Source organism: Myotis daubentonii, chromosome 3 (assembly GCF_963259705.1).
Source record: "Myotis daubentonii chromosome 3, mMyoDau2.1, whole genome shotgun sequence".
In the NCBI taxonomy this organism is placed as follows: Eukaryota; Metazoa; Chordata; class Mammalia; order Chiroptera; family Vespertilionidae; genus Myotis; species Myotis daubentonii.
In genome coordinates, this window is record NC_081842.1 from 59,341,825 (window position 1) to 59,363,564 (window position 21,740).

General features: G+C 42.0%; 1 protein-coding gene across 1 annotated transcript in view; it reads right to left on the reverse strand.

Annotated features, from left to right (window-relative positions):
• The window catches only part of CASR (calcium sensing receptor), a 108,513-nt gene that overhangs the window by 13,399 nt on the left and 73,374 nt on the right, over window positions 1–21,740 (reverse strand). Inside the window, exon 5 of the mRNA XM_059687681.1 lies at window positions 16,988–17,218. Within this exon, the coding sequence (XP_059543664.1) occupies window positions 16,988–17,218 (231 nt within the window). The remainder of the gene's footprint in view (window positions 1–16,987; window positions 17,219–21,740) is intronic.

Here is a 21,740-nt window from a genome sequence, read left to right on the forward strand (position 1 = left end):
CCTACTATGACTGTATTGCTGTCAATCTCTCCCTTGATCTCCTCCAGAAGTTTTCTTATGTATTTGGGTGCTCCTGTATTGGGTGCATATATGTTTACCAGAGTTATATCTTCTTGTTGAATTGCTCCCTTTAGTATTATGAAGTGGCCTTCCTTATCTCTTGTTATGGCCTTCACTTTGAGGTGTAATTTGTCAGATATAAGTATTGTTACCCTTTGCCATCAGTTTGTGTGAGTCCTTTGTTCTAAGGTAGGTCTCCTATAGACAGCAGATATATGGGTCATGTTTTCTTATCCACTCAGCTACTCTTTGTCTTTTTATTGGGGCATTTAATCCATTCACATTTAAAGTTATTATTGATAGGTACTTCTTTGTTGCCATTTTTGTTCTTTATGCCTGTGTTCCTTCTTCCCTTCCTATTTCTTCTTTTTACAGCAGACCCTTTAGCATTTCTTGCATTGCTGGTTTGGTGGTAATAAACTCCCTTAGTCCTTTTTTGTTTGTGAAGCTCCTCATTTCTCCCGCAAATTTGATCAATAGTCTTGCTGGGTACAGTATTCTTGGATTCAGACCCTAGCTTTGCACGACTTTGTATATTTCATTCCATTTCCTTCTGGCCTGATGTGTTTCTGTTGAGAAATCAGTTAATAGTCTGATGGGATATCCCGTGTAGGTAACTTTCTGTCTCTCTCTGGCAGCCTTTAAGAATCTTACTTTGTTATTGGTGTTTGCCAATTTAATTATAATGTGTCTCGGTGTCAGTCTTTTGGGGTTCATCTTGTTTGGGACTCTGTGAGCTTCTTGAACTTGTGTGAGTTTTTTCTTCCCAATATCAGGGAAGTTTTCTGTCATTATTTCTTCAAACAGGTTTTCTATTCCTTGCTCAGTTTCCTCTCCTTCTGGCACCCCTATTATACAGATGTTGTTTTGTTTTGTGTTGTCCCAAAGTTTCCTTAGCCTCTCCTCCTGTTTTTTAAGTTTTTTTTCCTAGTTGCTGCTCTGCTTGGGTATTTTTTCCTACCTTGTCTTCTAGCTCACTGATGTGGTCCTCCGCTTCTTCTAGTCTACTGTTGATGCTTTCTATTGTTTTTTTTGTTGTTGTTGCTGCAGGGATGTCATCTTTCATTTCTTCTTGGTTCTTTTTTATTTCCTCTTTGTTCTTACACATATTGTTGAATTTGTCTTCCAACCTTTTCAGCATCCTTATGACTATTGCTCTGAATTCTTTCTCTGACATATTGCTTGCGTCCATTTCATTTACTTCATTTTCCGGTGAGTCCTCCTTTTCTTTCGTATGTGGGTTTGGTTTTATTTTATTTTTATTTTTTTTAAATCTCCCCATGATTACACCTTCAAAGGTGTCTGGTTATATAGCTCTCTCTTTCCTGTGTTGACTTTAAGGCACAAAATACAACATGACAAGACACAATGCACAGGGCACCAAACACAATTGTTTTCACAATACTAATAACCCCAAATAAAGGTGACCACCAGAGAAAAGAGAATTAGGTGAGAGAAGAGTGAAAAAATGATATTGAGAAAAGGAAAAAATGTAAGAGAGAAAAGAAAGAGAAGAAAAGAGAATGGGGAAAAATATCCTAATAATAGACAAACATGGTAATTAACCATACCTCCGCTACACTTCCCATTGGCTAATCAGGGCGATATGCAAATTAACTGCCAACTAAGATGGCGGCTGGCAGCCACAGGTAAAGCGAACATGAGGCTTGGTTGCCCTGGTGATGGAGGAGGCCAAGGTTCCCTGCCTGCGGCAGCCCAGCTCTGCACTGCACTCTAAGAAACAATGTTGCAATTATAGAAGCTAAACAAACCCCAGATACCTGCTTTCAGCCAGCCGGCCTTGGAGCTGGAGCCACAACAGTGTTTCAATTACAGAAGGTAAATAAATCCCAGAATAAAAAAAAAAGGAGAGACTGGGAGCTTCAGTTGCAGGCTTGGCCTGCCTGAAAACAGCCCTCAGCCCCTCATCCAGGCTGGCCAGGCACTCCAGTGGGGACCCTCACCCTGATGGGGATGCAGGCAGCCTGACAACAGCCTTCAGCCCCTCATCCAGGCTGTCCAGGCACCCCAGTGGGGACCCCCACCCTGAAGGGGGTGTGGGCACCCTGAAAACAGCCATCAGCCGCTCACCCAGGCTGGCCAGGCACCCAAGCGGGACCCCCACCCTGATCCGAGACACCCTTCAGGGCAAACCAGCCGGCCCCCACCCATGCACCAGGCCTCTATCCTATATAATAAAAGGGTAATATGCAAACTGACCCTTACAGCAGAAAGACTGGGAATGACTGGTCACTATGACACACACTGACCACCAGGGGGCAGACTCTCAATGCAGGAGCTGCCCTCTGGTGGTCAGTGAGCTCCCACATGGAGAAACTCTGCTTAGCCACAAGTCAGGCTGATGGCTGCCAGTACAGCGGTGGTGGTGGGAGCCTCTCCTGCCTCCTCAGCAGTGCTAAGGATGTCCGACTGCAGCTTAGGTCTGCTCCCCGCTGGCAAGTGGACATCCCCCAAGGGCTGCCGGGCTGCCAGAGGGATGTCTGCTTGCCAGCTTAGGCCCAATCCCCTGGGGAGCAGGCCTCAGCCAGCAGATGGTCATCCCCTGAGGGGTCCCAGACTGTGAGAGGACACAGGGCGGGCTGAGGGATACCCCCCTCCCCCCCAAGTGCACAAATTTTTGTGCACTTGGCCTCTAGTATGTATATAGGGAAAAAACTCCAAAACAATAACAACTAATTCAAAAAATGCAACCAACACCCAGAGATGAATGCAAACAACAAACAACAACTAATCAAAAAAATGAAAACAACAAATACCAAAAAAACAAACATCCAGATGAATCTGAGGAGGCAGAGCTCTCTCTAGTTGATCTCTGACCTTTCCATCAATGGATTGCCTCACCAGCTGTGTTTAATTTGCCAATTCCAGGTGGATGTTATTCGATTCAGCTGTTCCTTCTATCTGCTCTGTGAGAAGGTGCAGCACCTGTCCGCATATTCAGCTCCACTTTGTCTCCCTTTGGACAAACTTTTTGGCACCTTCAGGCAGGGAGGCTGGAATCTCGGTGTTTGTGGGTTTGCAGCTGAGGCAGCTGGTCCCTGGGCATTGCAGTTGTAGGGTCCCAGGAGGTATCCGATGTCTCCCCGGTTGGAGGTAAGGTCTGGGCTTCCTATCACAGCCACTCTCCTCTTTGAGATGGCATGGTCTCTCCCTCCTCTTGACTTTTTAAAAAAATATATTTTTATTTATTTCAGAGAGGAAGGGAGAGGAAGAGAGAGATAGAAACACCAATGATGAGAGAGAATCATTGATTGGCTGCCTCTTGTTCCCCCCATATTGGGGATCAGAGAGGAAGAGAGAGATAGAAACACCAATGATGAGAGAGAACCAAGATGGCGGCATAGGCTAACGCCCGAGTTTGCTGCCTTGAACAACTACTTCAAAAGTGAAACTAGGAAAATTGGACAGATATATGCAAGAAAATGAAACTAGACCACCAACTTACACCATACACAAAAATAAACTCAAAATGGATAAAGGACTTAAATGTACGACAGGATACCATAAAAATTCTAGAAGAATCCAAAGGCAAGAAAATCTCAGACATATGCCGAAGCAATTTCTTCACTGATACAGCTCCTAGGGCACTTGAAACTAAAGAAAAAATGAACAAATGGGACTACATCAAAATAAAAAGCTTCTGCACAGCAAAAGAAACCATCAACAAAACAACGAGAAAACCCACTGTGTGGGAAAACATATTTGCCAATGACATATCTGATAAGGGCCTAATCTCCAAAATTTATAGGGAACTCATACAACTTAACAAAAGAAAGATAAACAATCCAATCAAAAAATGGGCAAAGGACCTAAATAGACACCTTTCAAAAGAGGACATTCAGAAAGCCAAGAGACATATGAAAACATGCTCAAAATCACTAATCATCCGAGAGATGCAAATCAAAACAGCAATGAGGTACCATCTCACACCTGTCAGACTGGCTATCATCAACAAATCAACAAACGACAAGTGCTGGAGAGGATGTGGAGAAAAAGGAACACTTGTGCACTGCTGGTGGGAATGCAGACTGGTGCAGCCACTATGGAAGACAGTATGGAGTTTCCTTAAAAAACTGAAAATGGAACTCCCATTTGACCCTGTGATCCCACTTCTAGGAATATATCCCAAGAAACCAGAAACACCAATCAGAAAGGATATATGCACCCCTATGTTCATAGCAGCACAATTCACCATAGCTAAGATCTGGAAACAGCCTAAGTGCCCATCAGTAGATGAATGGATTAGAAAACTGTGGTACATCTGCACGATGGAATACTATGCTGCTGTAAAAAGGAAGGAACTCTTACCATTTGCAACGTCATGGATGGAACTGGAGAGCATTATGCTAAGTGAAATAAGCCAGTCAATAAAGGAAAAATACCACATGATCTCACTCATTCATGGACAATAGAGACCATTATAAACTTTTGAACAATAATAGATACAGAGGCAGAGCTGCCTCAAACAGATTGTCAAACTGCAGTGGGAAGGCCGGGGAGGGTTGGGGGGCAGGAGGTAGGGGGGTAAGAGATCAACTAAAGGACTTGTATGCATGCATATAAGCATAACCAATGGACATAAGACACTGGGTGATAGGGGAGGCTAGGGGACTGTCTAGGGCGGGGGGATAAAATGGACACATATGTAATACCCTTTGTAATACTTTAAGCAATAAAAAAAAAAAAAGTGAAACTAAAACACAGAACAGACATCACCCAGTACCACTGGAACGCTGGCTGAGTGGAAGTCCTACAACCAGGAGGAAAGAGAAACACATACGGACACTCAGAGGAGGCGCAGTGCTGAAGTCAAATTCTGAGGTGCGGAGTGCGCGGAGCGGGCTGGCGGCGGAGGGCGCGGTTGGCGTTTTCAATCGGGAGGGAGTCGCAGACTCTGAGCTCCAGATACAGGCGAGTCTTTAGGAATTCAGACTCAAACGGGAGAAGCGGGACTGTCTGGCTTCGGTCAGAGCGAGTGCAGCTTTCTCTCCGAGCTTTGCAGCGGGTGCTGGGACTCAGAGAGGCAGAGCCCCTGGGGACAGGACTGAGAGCCGCCATAACTGCTCTCTCCGGCCCACCCTGTTGATCCTGTGCGACCCGCCCCGCCCAAGCCCTGCACAGAGGCATTTGCTGTATAGCCTCAGGCAAAGGCTAGATTAGCACCTCCCTAGAGGACAGAAGTTCTCTCTCTGCAGACACAGCTGATCCTCACAGCCACTTGGCCTGGAGGTCAAACCCTCCCTGGTTTTTTGCTTCAACAATCAAGGTTTAACTATAAGACTGCGAACAAAGACCACTAGGGCGTGCACCAAGGAAGCATAACAAAATTCGGAGACAAAGAAACAGGACAAAATTGTCAATGGAAGATATAGAGTTCAGAACCACACTTTTAAGGTCTCTCAAGAACTGTTTAGAAGCCGCCGATAAACTTAATGAGATCTACAACAAAACTAATGAGACCCTCGATGTTATGTTGGGGAACCAACTAGAAATTAAGCGTACACGGACTGAAACAACGAATATTATACAGACTCCCGACAGCAGACCAGAGGAGCGCAAGAATCAAGTCAATGATTTGAAATGCGAGGAAGCAAAAAACACCCAACCGGAGGGGCGGAATGAAAAAAGAATCCAAAAATGCCATGATAGTGTAAGGAGCCTCTGGGACAGCTTCAAGCGTACCAACATCAGAATTATAGGGGTGCCAGAAGATGAGAGAGAGCAAGATATTGAAAACCTATTTGAAGAAATAATGACAGAAAACTTCCCCCACCTGGTGAAAGAAATGGACTTACAGGTCCAAGAAGCGCGGAGAACCCCAAACAAAAGGAATCCAAAGACGACCACACCAAGACACATCATAATTAAAATGCCAAGAGCAAAAGACAAAGAGAGAATCTTAAAAATAGCAAGAGAAAAAAACTCAGTTACAAGGGAATACACATACGACTGTCAGCTGATTTCTCAACAGAAACTTTGCAGGCCAGGAGGGAGTGGCAAGAAATATTCAAAGTGATGAATACCAAGAACCTACAACCAAGATTACTTTATCCAGCAAAGCTATCATTCAGAATTGAAGGTCAGATAAAGAGCTTCACAGATAAGGAAAAGCTAAAGGAGTTCATCACCACCAAACCAGGATTATATGAAATGCTGAAAGATATCCTTTAAGAAGAGGAAGAGGAAGAAAAAGGTAAAGATACAAATTATGAACAACAAATATGCATCTATCAACAAGTGAATCTAAGAATCAAGTGAATAAATAATCTGATGAACAGAATGAACTGGTGATTATAATAGAATCAGGGACACAGAAAGGGAATGGACTGACTATTCTTGGGGGGGAAAGGGGTGTGGGAGATGTGGGAAGAGACTGGACAAAAATCGTGCACCTATGGATGAGGACAGTGGGTGGGGAGTGAGGGCGGAGGGTGGGGTGGGAACTGGGAGGAGGGGAGTTATGGGGGGGAAAAAAAAGGAACAAATGTAATAATCTGAACAATAAAGATTTAATTAAAAAAAATAAATAAAAATCAAGTGAATAAATAATCTGATGAACAGAATGAACTGGTGATTATAATAAAATCAGGGACATAGAAAGGGAATGGACTGACTATTCTTGTGGGGGAAAGGGGTGTGGGAGATGCGGGAAGAGACTGGACAAAAATCGTGCACCTATGGATGAGGACAGTGGGTGGGGAGTGAGGGTGGAGGGTGGGGCGGGAACTGGGAGAAGGGGAGTTATGGGGGGAAAAAAGAGGAACAAATGTAATAATATGAACAATAAAGATTTAATAATAAAAAAAAAGAAACACCAATGATGAGAGAGAATCATTGATTGGATGCCTTTTGTTTCCCCCATACTGGGGATCAAGCCTGCAACCCGGGCATGTGCACTGACCAGGAATTGAACCATGACCTCCTGGCTCAATCACTGAGGCATGCTGGCTGGACTCACCTTGAATTGTTTGGAATTATTTAAGAAGAATAAGTGTTAGTTCTTTGAATGTTTGGTAAAATTTACCTGTGAAGCCATCTGGTCCAGGGCTATTGTTTACTGGGAAAAATTTGATTACTGCTTCAATTTCATTAGTTGTAATTAGTCTTTCAGATTTTCTGTTTCTTCCTGATTCAGTTTTGGAAGATTGCATGCTTCTAGGAATTTATATATTTTGCTCGAATTGTCCAATTTGTTGGCATATAGTGTTCACAATATTTTATTACAATCCTTTGTATTTCTGTGGTGGCAGTTGTTACTTCTCCTCTTTCATTTATGATTTTATTTATTTGAGTCATTTCTAGTTTTTTTTCTTAATGAGCCTGAATAAATTTTGTCAACCTTGTTTATGTTTTCAAAGAACCACTCTTGGTTTATTGATCTTTGGTGTTGTTTCTTTTAGAATCTATTTTATTTATTTCTACTCTGATCTTTATTATTTTTTTTTTGTACTCACTTTGGGTTTGTTGTTCTTTGTCAAGTTCCTTTAAGTGTAAAGTTAGATTGTTGATATGAGATTTTTCTTGTTTTTTGAGGTAGGCCTGTAATGAGGTAGGCCTGTTGATATGAGATTTTTCTTGTTTTCTGAGGTAGGCCTGTGAATTTCCCTCTTAGGTCTGCTTTTATGGTGTCTCACAAATTTTGGCTTGTTGTGTTCTCATTTTCATTTGTTTTAAGGTATCTTTTGATTTTTTCCTTGATCTCATTGTTAATTCATTCATTGTTTTGTAACATGTAGCCTCCATGTCTTTGTGTGTTTTTTAGTTTTTTCTTGTGATGGATTTCAAGTTTCATACCATAATGGTCAGAGAAGATGCTTGATATAATTTCAATCTTCTTAAATTTATTGAAGCTTGTTCTGTGTTCTAACATGTTGCCTATCCTATAAAATGTTCCATAAGTACTTGAAAAGAATATAAATCCTATTGCTTTGAGGTAGAATACTCTGATGATACAAATTAAATCCATTTGATATAGTGTATCATTTAAGGCTGCTGTTTTCTGATTAATTTTCTGTCTGGAAGATCTATCTATTGAGGTCAAAGGGGTGTTAAAATCCCCTACAAAGACTGTATTACTGTTGATCTCTCCCTTTTTGTCAATCAAGATTTGCTTTACATATTTAGGTGAGTGCTCCTAAGTTGGGTGCACAAATGTTTAGAAGGGTTATACATCTTGTTGGATTGATTCCTTTGTCATTATGTAGTGTCCTTTTTTGTTTTTTTATTATAGCCTTTATTTTAAAATCTATTTTGTTAGATATAAGGATTGCTGTCCCAGCTTTTTGTTTGTTTATTTTTTGAATTTTTATAAGGGTTTATTTGAGCCAAAATGACAACATGATGGGGAGCAAGATCTCAAATGCTCTCCCCAGCTTTTGTTTTCATTTCTATTTGCATGAAATATCTTTTTCCATCTCTTTACTTTTTAGTCTTTGTGTATTTTCCATTCTGAGGTGGGTCTCTTGTAGACTGCGTATGTATGGGTCTTGCTTTCTTATCCATTCAGCTACCTTATTCTTTTGATTAGAGCATTTAAGCCATTTATATTTAAAGTGATTATTGAAGTTACATATTATTGCCATTTTATTCTTTGTAACTATGTTCTTCTGTTGTTTTTTATTATTATTTTTTCTTTTCTTCTTCTTTAAGAAGGTTCTTTAACATTTCTTGTAACACTGGTTTGGTGGTAATGAACTCCTTGAACCTTTTCTTCTCTGGAAAGCTCTTTATTTCTCCTTCAATTTAAAATGATAGCCTTGCAATTTCTTCACTGATACATCTCTTAGGGCAGTGATGACGAACCTATGACAAGCATGTCAGTAGTGACACGCAAACTCATTTTTTTGGTTGATTTTTCTTTGTTAAATGGCATTTAAATATATAAAATAAATATCAAAAATGTGTCTTTGCTTTACTATAGTTGCAAATATAAAAAAATTTCTATATGTGACACAGCACCAGAGTTAAGTTAGGGTTTTTCAAAATGCTGACATGCTGAGCTCAAAAGGTTCACCATCACTGTCCTAGGGCATTGGAAAATAAAGAGAAAATAAACAAATGGGACTACATCAAAATAAAAAGCTTCTGAACAGCAAAAGAAACCATCAACAAAACAACAAGAAAGCCCACTGCATGGGAGAACATATTTGACAATGTTATCACCAATAAGGGTTTAATCTCCAACATTTATAGGGAACTCATACAACTTAACAAAAGGAAGATAAACAATCCAATCAAAAAATGGGCCAAGGACCTAAATAGACACTTTTCAAAAGAGGACATTCAGAAAGCCAAGAGACATATGAAAACATGCTCCAAGTCACTAATTGTCCGAGAGATGCAAATCAAAACAACAATGAGGTACCACCTCACACCTGTCAGAATGGCTATCATCAACACATCAAAAAATGACAAGTGCTGGAGAGGATGCGGAGAAAAAGGAACACTCGTGCACTGCTGGTGGGAATGCAGACTGGTGCAGCCACTATAGACGACAGTATGGAGTTTCCTCAAAAAACTAAAAATGGAACTCCCATTTGACCCATTGATCCCACTGCTAGGAATATATCCCAAGAAACCAAAAACACCAATCAGAAAGGATATATGCATCCCTATGTTCATAGCAGCACAATTTACCATAGCTAAGATTTGGAAACAGACTAAGTGCCCATCAATGGATGAATGGATTAGAAAACTGTGGTACATCTACACAACGGAATACTATGCTGCTGTAAAAAAGAAGGAACTCTTACCATTTGCAACAGCATGGATGGAACTGGAGAGCATTATGCTAAGTGAAATAAGCCAGGCAGTGAAAGAAAAATACCACATGATCTCACTCATTTATGGATAATAACGACCATTATAAACTGATGAACAAAAATAGATACAGAGGCAGAGCAGCATTAAACAGACTGTCAAACTACAGCAGGAAGGCTGGGGAGGGTTGGGGTGGGGTAAGAGATCAACCAAAGGACTTGTATGCATGCATATAAGCATAACCAATGGACACAAGACACTGGGGGGGGGGTAGGGGAGGCTGGGGGAAGGTCAAGGGGGGAAAAACGGAGACAAATGTACTACTCTTTGTAATATTTTAAGCAATAAAGTTTTTAAAAAATAAAATGATAGCCTTGCTAGGTATAGTAGTCTTAGCTGTAGGTCTTTGCTTCTTCACTTTGAATATTTTATACTAATTCCTTCAGGCCTGAAATGTTTCTGTTGAGAAATCAGCTGAAATTCCTATGGGAGCTCCTTTGTAGGTAATTAACTGTCTTTTTTTTTTTGCTGCTTTTAAGATTCTCTCCTTGTCTTTAAACTTTGCAATTTTAATTATGATGTGTCTTGGTATGGGCCTCTTTGGGTTCATTTTGTTTGGGTCTCTCTGCCCTTTCTGGACTTGTGTGGCTTTTCTCTTTACCAGGTTAGGGAAGTTTTCAGCCATTATTTCTTCAAGTAGGTTCTTTTTTTTTTTTTTTAATTAAATCTTTATTGTTCAGATTATTACATTTGTTCCTTCCCCCCCCCCCATAACTCCCCTCCTCCCAGTTCCCGCCCCACCCTCCGCCCTCACTCCCCACCCACTGTCCTCATCCATAGGTGCACGATTTTTGTCCAGTCTCTTCCTGAATCTCCCACACCCCTTTCCCCCCCAAGAATAGTCAGTCCATTCCCTTTCTGTGTCCCTGATTCTATTATAATCACCAGTTCATTCTGTTCATCAGATTATTTATTCACTTGATTCTTAGATTCACTTGTTGATAGATGCATATTTGTTGTTCATAATTTGTATCTTTACCTTTTTCTTCCTCTTCCTCTTCTTAAAGGATACCTTTCAGCATTTCATATAATCCTGGTTTGGTGGTGATGAACTCCTTTAGCTTTTCCTTATCTGTGAAGCTCTTTATCTGACCTTCAATTCTGAATGATAGCTTTGCTGGATAAAGTAATCTTGGTTGTAGGTTCTTGGTATTCATCACTTTGAATATTTCTTGCCACTCCCTTCTGGCCTGCAAAGTTTCTGTTGAGAAATCAGCTGACAGTCATATGGGTATTCCCTTGTAGGTAACTGAGTTTCTTTCTCTTGCTGTTTTTAAGATTCTCTCTTTATCTTTTGCTCTTGGCATTTTAATTATGATGTGTCTTGGTGTGGTCCTCTTTGGATTCCTTTTGTTTGGGGTTCTCCGCGCTTCTTGGACCTGTAAGTCCATTTCTTTCAGCAGGTGGGGGAAGTTTTCTGTCATTATTTCTTCAAATAGGTTTTCAATATCTTGGTCTCTCTCATCTTCTGGCACCCCTATAATTCTGATGTTGGTACGCTTGAAGCTGTCCCAGAGGCTCCTTACACTATCCTCGCATTTTTGGATTCTTTTTTCATTTTGCTTTTCCGGTTGGATGTTTTTTGCTTCCTCGCATTTCAAATCATTGACTTGATTCTTGCGCTCCTCTGGTCTGCTGTCGGGCGTCTGTATAATATTCGTTATTTCAGTCCGTGTGTGCTTAATTTCTAGTTGGTTCCCCAATATAAGATCGAGGGTCTTATTAGTTTTCGTGTAGATCTCATTAAGTTTATCGGCAGCTTCTAAACAGTTCTTGAGAGACCTTAAAAGTGTGGTTCTGAACTCTATTTCTTCCATTGACAATTTTGTCCTGTTTCTTTGTCTCCGCATTTTGTTATGCTTCCTTGGTGCACCCCCTAGTGGTCTTTGTTCGCAGTCTTATAGATAAATCTTGATTGTTGTAGCTAATTCCAGGGAGGGTTTGACCTCCAGGCCAAGTGGCTATGAGAATCAGCTGTGTCAGCACTGAGAGAACTTCTGTCCTCTAGGGAGGTGCTAATCTAGCCTTTGCCTGAGGCTATCCGGCAAATGCCTCTGTGCAGGGCTTGGGCGGGGCGGGTCGCACAGGATCAACAGGGTGGGCCGGAGAGAGCAGTTATGGCGGCTCTCAGTCCTGTCCCAAGGGGCTCTGCCTCTCTGAGTCCCAGCACCCGCTGCAAAGCTCGGAGAGAAAGCTGCACTCGCTCTGACCGAAGCCAGACAGTCCCGCTTCTCCCGTTTGAGTCTGGGTCCCTAAAGACTCGCCCGGATCTGGAGCTCAGAGTCTGCGACTCCCTCCCGATTGAAAACGCCAACCGCGCCCTCCGCCGCCAGCCCGCTCCGCGCACTCCGCACCTCAGAATTTGACTTCAGCACTGCGCCTCCTCTGAGTGTCCGTATGCGTTTCTCTTTCCTCCTAGTTGTAGGACTTCCACTCAGCCAGCGTTCCTGTGGTTCTGGGTGATGTCCCTTCCGTTTTTTGGTTTCACTTTTGAAGTAGTTGTTCAAAGCAGCAAACTCCGGCGTTAACCTATGCCGCCATCTTGGTTCTCCCCTCAAGTAGGTTCTTGATATGTTGTTTTCTTTCTTTTCCTTATGGTACCCCGATGATGCAGATATTGTTATATTTTTTGTTGTCTCAAAGGTCCCTTTAACTATCTCATATGTTTGGATCCTTTTTTCTTTTTGCTGCTCTGATTGGGTGTTTTCTGCTACTTTGTCTTCCAAATTGTTGATTAGATCCTCTGCTTCATCCAACCTACTATTTATTTATTTAGTGATTTATTCACTTCATATACTGTATTATTCATTTCTGACTGATTCTTTTTTATGGTTTCTATGGCTATTTTCATGCTGTTGGAGTTCTCAATAAGTTCCTTCTAGTTCTTACTCAATTTCTTGAGCATCCTTATAACCATGTTTTTTGAATTGTATATCTGGTAAATTGCTTGCCTCCATTTCATTTAGCCCTTTTTCTAGAGATTTCTCCTATTCTTTCACTTGGGGCATGTTTCTTTGTCTTCCAACTTTGGCTGCCTTTTTGTATTTGTTTCTATGAATTAAGTAGATATGCTATGTCTTCCAGTATTGGTAGGTGTCCTTATATAATAGGTGTCCTGTGGGATCTAGTGGTGCAGTCTCCTTGATAACCTGAGTTGGGTACTCTAGGAATGTTCCTTATATGGGTTATGTGAGTTCCCCTGTTGTAATTGAGTCTTTATTGCTATTGGCCCATTTGTGGGTGAGTTCAGCTCTCAGGCTGGCTGGCTGTGAGGTTCAACCTTGAGCACAGTGTATGAGTTGCTGTGTAGGTACTGACCACACTAAGCAAAACTTGCTTCAGCAGATTCTGGTGCCTGCCGAGATCTCCCTTTGGATATGCCACCTGTGAAACTAATTGGATTCTGGCCACTGGGGGTGTTGGTTCTAGGGTCTCTTAGGAGGAACTCTGGTGCAGGTCAATATCAGACACTGCCTGTGACTGGTCCTAAGCTACCTGTCACTTTGTGGCTGCCTCTGCTGGACCTGAATGTGTGTGGGAAGGACCAAGGTGTGCACTAAGGCAGGATTCCACCAGCACCAAGTCTGGGGACACATCAGCAAAAAGGCCCAAGGGACCCCTAGGTCCATTTCTGCCTGCCTCCACCTGCTGGCTGCCTATTAGGCTCAGTTACTGAAAGAGCCTCTGGTGGTATGAGGCAAGTTTTCAGTGTGTCACCACGTAGGGTGAATGGTGTTCACCAGATTTATATAGGTTCACTCTCCATGTCAGTACAAGGTCTGAGGCCACTCAGCAAAAATCCCAGTGTATACCAAGTCTAGCTGCTACCTGACGGGCATCTGTTTTCTAGGAAGCAGGATCAAGGAAAAGATGAAGAAGAGAGCAAAGGATTCTTGCAAGCACTTTCTTAAAAGAAGGTTCCCAGATTCCACCACATAACACTGCCACTTGCATTCCATTCTGCAGGATTTAGTCATGTGGCCATACTTACTTGAGACTGGGAATTTTTTTTATTCTGGATGGTCATGTGCCCAGTTAAAATTGAGTTTTATTATTAAAGAAAAGGGGGAGAACAAATATTGGGGGCCTCTAGCGAGCCAAATGGAAACTATTTCCCGTATAGTTCTCTATAACCCTATAACCCTGTCTCTGTCATGACAACTTTTTCTTCATAATAATTAAAAAAAAGCTCAAGGTCATATAGTGACTTATTGGAGAGCTTGGATTCACACCCAGGTAAGTATTCCAAAGTCTGTACTTTTCATTGTACCAAAATACTGCTTTAAATAGTGAAGAATTAGAATAATGCCAACCTCTAAGCCCTCTTACTGCCTCCTTCTGCATCCCTTAGCTAAAGAGAAATCCTATCACCAAAGGAGTGGACTGGGAAACCATCAAGAAAAATCCATTTTGCAAAAAGCCAGCAAGTATCTTTAATTCTTCTGAATAGCTTCATCAAAGATGCCTATCCAATTCTGGCCAAGGAAGCCCTTCTGAATTCCAAGACCACAAAGAAGATGTTTCTTTTTCTTCTTATTTGTTGTAATAAAATAAGGAAATAATTATGGAGAGTATAGTGTAGAAGATGGAGCACTAGGGTCTGAGTCAGAGCACTTGGATCCTAGTCTCAACTCTTATACTGACCATATGTCCTGTCTTGGAAGTCACCTTTGCCCTCCTAAACCTGTGTCATCAACTTAAAATTAGGGTATTGGATACAAAGATATTTAAAGCCCCTCTAGCTCCAAAAAAGACCCTTCAAATTAGGGTGTTGGATACAAAGATATTTAAATACCCTCTAGCTCAAAAAAAGAACCTTTGGCTCTAAAATGCTTCATTAGAAAGTGAACCGAGACATTGATTAATATATTATAACTAAAGGCCCGATGCACAAAATTTGTGCACAGGGGAAGGGGGGCTCTCAGCCCAGCCTGCACCCTCTTGCAATCTGGGACCCCTCACTCATTACCTCCTGCCTGCTTGCTCCTAACTGCCTGCCTGCTTGCTCCTTACCATTTGGCTTGCTGCTCCTTAGTGCTGCTGTGGAGGCGGGAGAGACTCCTGCCATCGCTGCTCAGCCATGAGCCCGACTTCTGGCTGAGCAGCACTCCCCCTGTGGGAACGCACTGACCACCAGGGGGTAGCTCCTCTATTAGTGTCTGCCCCCTGGTGGTCAGTTCACATCATAGTGACCAGTTGTTCTGGTCATTCCGCTGTCATGGTCGCTGGGCTTTTATATACATAAATGCTATATTAATAACAGTTTGCATTATTAATTTTTGCATCCTTGATTTTGTTAACAACTTTGTGAGTTATGTAGGGAAATTATTAATACATTATCTATAGTTAAATATAGATGGCATTTTTGTGGCCATTTCTATAAAAAAATGCAGAAAAAAGTGGATTAGACCCTAATATTTGTTGAGTGCCTATGTGTACTAAGTTTGAAGTAACGTTTTTGTGGAAAAATTAGATTTAATTTATAACTCTGTAAACTACCTCAGGAACATAAATGATTGAGTTCATAAAGAATCCTTATTATTCATTTTCCAATGTTTAAAGCCACAGTGTGCACAGACTGTTTTAGGTTATAGAGAACTATACAGGAAATAGGGTTATAGAGAACTATACGGGAAATAGTTTCCATGCAGGAAGGGAGACGAGACATACACCTATTAGAGACAATCAATTATGTACATTAATGGAGGTAAAAGATAACCTGGGTGATTTAACAGCAGGGAATCAGTGATAGTATAGCTCAGTGATGGCATACCTTTTGAGCTCGGCGTGTCAGCATTTTGAAAAACGCTAACTTAACTCTGGTGCCGTGTCACATATAGAAATTTTTTGATATTTGCAACCATAGTAAAACAAAGACTTATATTTTTGATATTTATTTTATATATTTAAATGCCATTTAACAAAGAAAAATCAACCTAAAAAAATGAGTTCACGTGTCACCTCTGACACGCGTGTCATAGGTTCGCCATCACTGGTATAGCTGATCAATTTAGATGATAGTCAGTAGAAACTTGTGATAAGTTAGACAAGGGTATAATTAGTGGACAGGGTTGTATAACCTCTGGAAGCCCCAAATCTCTGGAAAGGGTTGTGACATGTTTAAAATTGAGAATCCATTCTCTGAGGTAGAGGCTAGCAATGACTCGCACACTGTGGATAAGCTTCACTGTCTATAGTAGACCTCTGCACGGGCAAGTATCCTACACATTGGGAACCAATAAAATTATAGCATCTGATAAGAAACCCACCAACCAACCTAAGGAGCATTTGGTAAAAGATGAAGTTGAATCTTTGGTCACGTTTTTTAAAATAGTTCAAGAGACTCAAAAGTGATACTAGGAAGGCAAACACAAAGAGTAATGTAGTGGGTTTCATCCAGGCATCTCAGGAGAGTTAAAGAGGATTTAACTCTTGTCCAGGATTTGTATTACAGAGGACCTGGGTCCTCAGTAGCCTATTACATTCTGGGACTCAATCACCACAAAATGGTCATCATTTTAGCATATCATGTGTCTTTTCCTGGAGAGCATATTCACTGGGTGATGGGCTTCTGGTTATTAACCAGGCGTCTAGATGCAGTGATATTCAAGGGGCAGGACCCTGATCATGGTCACAAACATCCTCCTATGTGTTACAGATCTCCCAAGGAGAAAAATAAATGGTCATTTTGGTTAATAAGTCAGCAGCCCTGTGATGTTTGAATCATAGGGAACTACCTCTTTGTGAATTAATTACCCAGGCCCTGCCTTGAGTGATGTTTATGTTTGCTTAAATATTTTGCTCCAGTTGGAGAAAGTTTTAGTTAAGGAAACTATTACTAACCAGGGAGTCAGATTTGTAAAGAATAAAACTGTTTTAAAATAATAAGCATGGGGCTCAGGTCCCAAGGATTCTCTGCTGTACACCAAACACTCATGGATTTCATGGGGAGCCTGGCGATGCAGAGTGAGCTGAGGGAAGTGGACTCATTCTGGAAGTCCAGTGGTGAACAGTCCAAGGCCCTCCAAAGCCCAGCACATTTCCTGCCATGGTGGAGGCATCACGTGTTCAGACGGGCAGCACATACCTCTCTGGAGAACCCACTCCACAGGATTTTCTTCTCATTGATGAAGAGCCTTTCCCCTTTCTTGGCATAGACGTTGTAATATCCAACTTCCTTAAACACAATGGAGCCATCCTCTGGAGAGAGGTGCCAGTTGATGATGGAATAGTTCCCCACCAAGTCACCACATTCATCAAAAGTCACCTGTTCCCCCATATTGTTGGTAAAGTTTAGGTGACGTAGGTGCTTCAGGACCTAAAGAGGAACAGAGATGAATATTCTGAGTATAAGCCACAGGGCTGCCACATATGGTTATGTAGGTTTTTGCACAGAGAAAGGGCAGTAAACTATCTTGATCTAATAAAGTGGAAGGAACATGACTTGAGGAAGAGGCCCCTTTTTCTAATTTATGCTGGGGTACTTCATGTGTTAGCAGCAGCCCTGGTAAGCTAGGGGCTTTACGTGGTACTTAAATTGTACCTGGGGTAGGAAAGACTTTCTTGAAATTAGGGAAGGAAAGGAGAGATATCTCACCCAAGGCCAAGACAAGACTTCTACAGGTGCATTACCATCCGGGGGTGCCCCGGGAGGGATGGGTTTGTAAGCCAGAGCCGTTCTTGGTGTTTTCTGAGATGGGCTTTGGGGAAGGAGTGAGGCACTAAGTGCCCTTATAATCTGCACCACCTTTCTCTGTGCTACTGTTTTTGTGGAAGCGTCTCGCTACCAAAACTCAAACAGAGGGGAGTGGGAGGAAGAAATAAATGAGGCTGTGGGTGGAGTCTTATTGTAACAGTTATGGCCAATCCCTTATTTTTACAGGGTCTTATGGGTCACCAAGCCCTTGTACAAAAAAAAAGTAATGATAATAATTACTAAACCTCCCTAGTTATTTTATTCCCTTTGGGGAACAATGCTGAATAATTTATTATCGAATCTAATCTTCACAACAAATAGTACTACTACCCCATTTTATTTTTGGGGAAACTGAGGCACAGAAAACAAAAGTATCTTTTCAGGGCCATACAGCTAGCAAGGGGTGCAAAGCCTGTGCTCTTAATGGATATGCCCTACAGAAGCATCACTAGGCTCCTGGCTCTGCTTCCTGAGTGCCCCTGACATGGGTCAAGAGGAGGCAGTGGGCACTCAGCAGCTGGTCTTTCATGTGGGACCTACCCAGTGCTAGAGGTCACTAAGGCACCAAGAAAGAGTAAGGCACGATCCCGCCTCTACGTGTAGGGGTGCTCACTTCCACTGTACCTCTAATCAAAGCTAGCTATCTACAAAAAGAAAAGCACGCTGTGACCAAGTTCAGTTTATCCCAGGAATGCAAAGTTAGTTTAGCATTTGACTACACTAACATGCTACAAAAGAGAAACCATATGATCATCTCCATTGTTACAGAAAACATGTTTATAATCTCCAACCTCCATCCCAGATAAAAACTCTCAGCCATTTAAGAATAAAAGGGAACTTCCTCAATGCTATAAAGGACATCTATGAAAAACCTACATTAGTAACATCATACTTAATTGTAAAAGACTGACTGCTGTCCTAGCTGGTCAGTGGATAGAGTATCGGCCTGTGGATGGAGCATTAGCCTGCGGACTGAAGGGTCCCGGTTTTGATTCCAATCAAGGGCACATGCTCAGGTTGCGGGCTTGATCCTTAGTAGGGGGTGTGCAGGAGGCAGCCAATCAATGATTCTCTCTCACCATTAATGTTTCTATCTCTCCTTTTCCCTTCCTCTCTGAAATCAATCAAAATTTATTTTAAAAAAAGACTGGCTGCTTTCCCCCTAAGATCAGGAACAAGACAAGAAGTCTGTTCCCACTGTGGCTGTACTGGAAGTTTTAGCCAAGCTGGATCAGGCTGATTTAGGATAAAAACATAAAGATCTAAGTTCTATACTCAAACAAAAACAAATAAGCAAACAAACAAACAAAACAACTTTCAAATAAAGTGAAAAGACATAGGTCACTTTTAAAAAAATCTACCAATGAGGACCACAGAATTTAAGGCTTTTATGTAATTGGTTGAACTCAAACCTATATATTGAAAAGCAAATTACTGAAAACTATAGTATAACTATAGGATAAAGGGCCAGTACAATTTCTTTCTTTGAGCTATAACTATAATCAATGTTCTGTGTTCTGACTTAAAAAGAAAAATAACCTTCCAGATTAAGACAAAGAAACAAACAGGCAAACAGAGAAATATTAGTAGAATTTGTTTTAAAATGTGCTAGAAGATTTTACTTAATAGTGGTAGGGTAGACATATCATAAGAATTGTGGTTTTCATAGGATAAAATGTTAATTTTCTCTTTATGAAAGAAAAAGAGAAGTTTTGGATTTTTTTTGGGAAATATTTCCTTTGTGATCTTTTAAGAAAGCTACAGCTAAATATCATATTTTAGTCCTGGCCTGTTTGGCTCAGTAGATAGAGTGTCAGCCTATGGACTGAAGGGTCCCAGGTTTGATTCTGGCCAAGGGCACATGCCTGGGTTACGGGCTCGATCCCCAGTAGGGGGCGTGCAGGAGGCAGCCAGTCAATGATTCTCTCTCATCACTGATGTTTCTATTTCTCTCTCCCTCTCCCTTCCTCTCTGAAATCAATAAATAAATATATTTAAAAAAATAAATAAATATCATATTTTACATGTCAATTTTTTTAAAAATATGTATTTTATTGATTTTTACAGAGAGGAAGGGAAAGGGATAGAGAGTTAGAAACATCGATGAGAGAGAAACATCAATCAGCTGCCTCCTGCATGCCCCCTATTGGGGATCAAACCCGCAACCAAGGTACATGCCCTTGACTGGAATCGAACCTGGTACCCTTCACAGTCCGCAAGCAGACAGTCTATCCCAGGAGTGGGCAAACTTTTTGACTCGAGGGCCACAACGGGTTCTTAAACTGGACCGGAGGGCCGGAACAAAAGCATGGATGGAGTGTTTGTGTGAACTAATATAAATTCAAAGTAAACATTATTACATAAAAGGGTACAGTCTTTTTTTTTTTTTTTAGTTTTATTCATTTCAAACAGGCCGGATCCGGCCTGTGGGCCGTAGTTTGCCCACGGCTGGTCTATCCACTGAGCCACACTGTTAGGGCTACATGTCAAGTTTTTATTATGAGCACATATTTAATTTTCAGTAAATACTCAAAACATGGAATAAATTTATTATAAAACTTCCACCAATTTGTTAAGGAACAGGGGAGTTGGAATCACCATCCTATCTAATAATAGACAAACATGGTAACTGACCATACCTTCGCTATGCCTCCCATTAGCTAATCAGCGTGATATGCAAATTAATCACCAACAAAGATGTCAGCTAATTTTCATATTGCAGGCAGGGCAGGACAGCACCATCCCGCCTGCCCTGCCACCATCCGGGCCTGCTATCTGCGACCCAGGGTGGTGGGCGTCCGTGTGCGACCCGACCCGGGGCGGCCGGGCGGGGCAGCAGCGATCGGCCAGCCCGCTCGGCCTCCATCCAGGCATCCCATGTGCGACCCGACCCAGGGCGGCCGGGTGGGGCAGCAGCAATCGGCCGGCCCGCCCGGGCGTCCCGTGTGTGACCCACCCGGAGTGTCCCATGTGCAACCCGACCTGGGGCAGCACCCAAACCCCCGGATCGGCCTTGCCGTGTGCATGACCTGGGGAGGTGGGGCAGGCACCTAGGGATCGGGCCTCCCATCTGCCACCCGGGGAGTGGGCCTAAGCTAGCAGATGGTTATCTCCCAAGGGGTCCCAGACTGTGAGAGGGCACAAGTGGGGCTGAGGGACACCCCCCACCTCCCTCCCCCACCAGTGCACAAATTTTTGTGCACCGGGCCTCTAGTCCTATATAATAAAAGGCTAATATGCAAATCGACTGAACGGCAGAACAACCGGTCACTATGACACACATTGACCACCACGGGGCAGATGCTCAATGCAGGAGCCAGAAGCTGGGCTCACGGCTGGCAAGTGCAGTGGGCCAAAGCTGGCAGTCAGACATCCCCTGAGGGCTCCTGGACTGTGAGAGGGCACAGGCCGGTCTGAGGGGACTCCCCACAATGAGTGCAAGAATTTCGTGCACTGGGCCTCTAATAGTGCAATAATGTTTTAGTAACAGCTGAGCATTACCTGAAGAGAAGGGTAAGTACAAAAAAACAACTGTTCCATATAAGAATGATGGCAGCAGTACACCAGAAGACTAAGGGCTATGGATCAGTATCTTTACTATGAAACCATCAGCTGACCTGGCTAGATTCTCAGGAGCTAGAAAACATGTGCCCAGAGAACCAACTGGGCACATGGTTCTTTTAACAGTTACCTTGGCCTCATCAGAGAAAGAATGCCTGTGGCAGATGTTGCCTTTCTTATTATCGGCTAAATATGACTTTGGGCAAGTCATCTTGGCTTTTCTGAGTCTTACTTTCCTCACTTACAAAAGAATAATACTCAAGACTAATATTTACTGAACACTTAATATATATATATATATATATATATATATATATATATATATACACACATATGCAGTATCCTAAGTACCTTATACATATGAACTAATGTTATCCTCATAATAAATTTATGTTTCATATCTCCATTTTTTTCAGGTGAAGAAATAGAGACACATTAAATGACTTCCAAAGGTCATAAAGTTATTAGGTAGCAACTGGGATTTAAATACAGTTAGTCTGGTTCTAGAGTCCAAACTCTTAACCATTTCACTATATACTACTACGCAGGTGTAGGAGTCAGAGTAGACAGTATCTATTAAGTT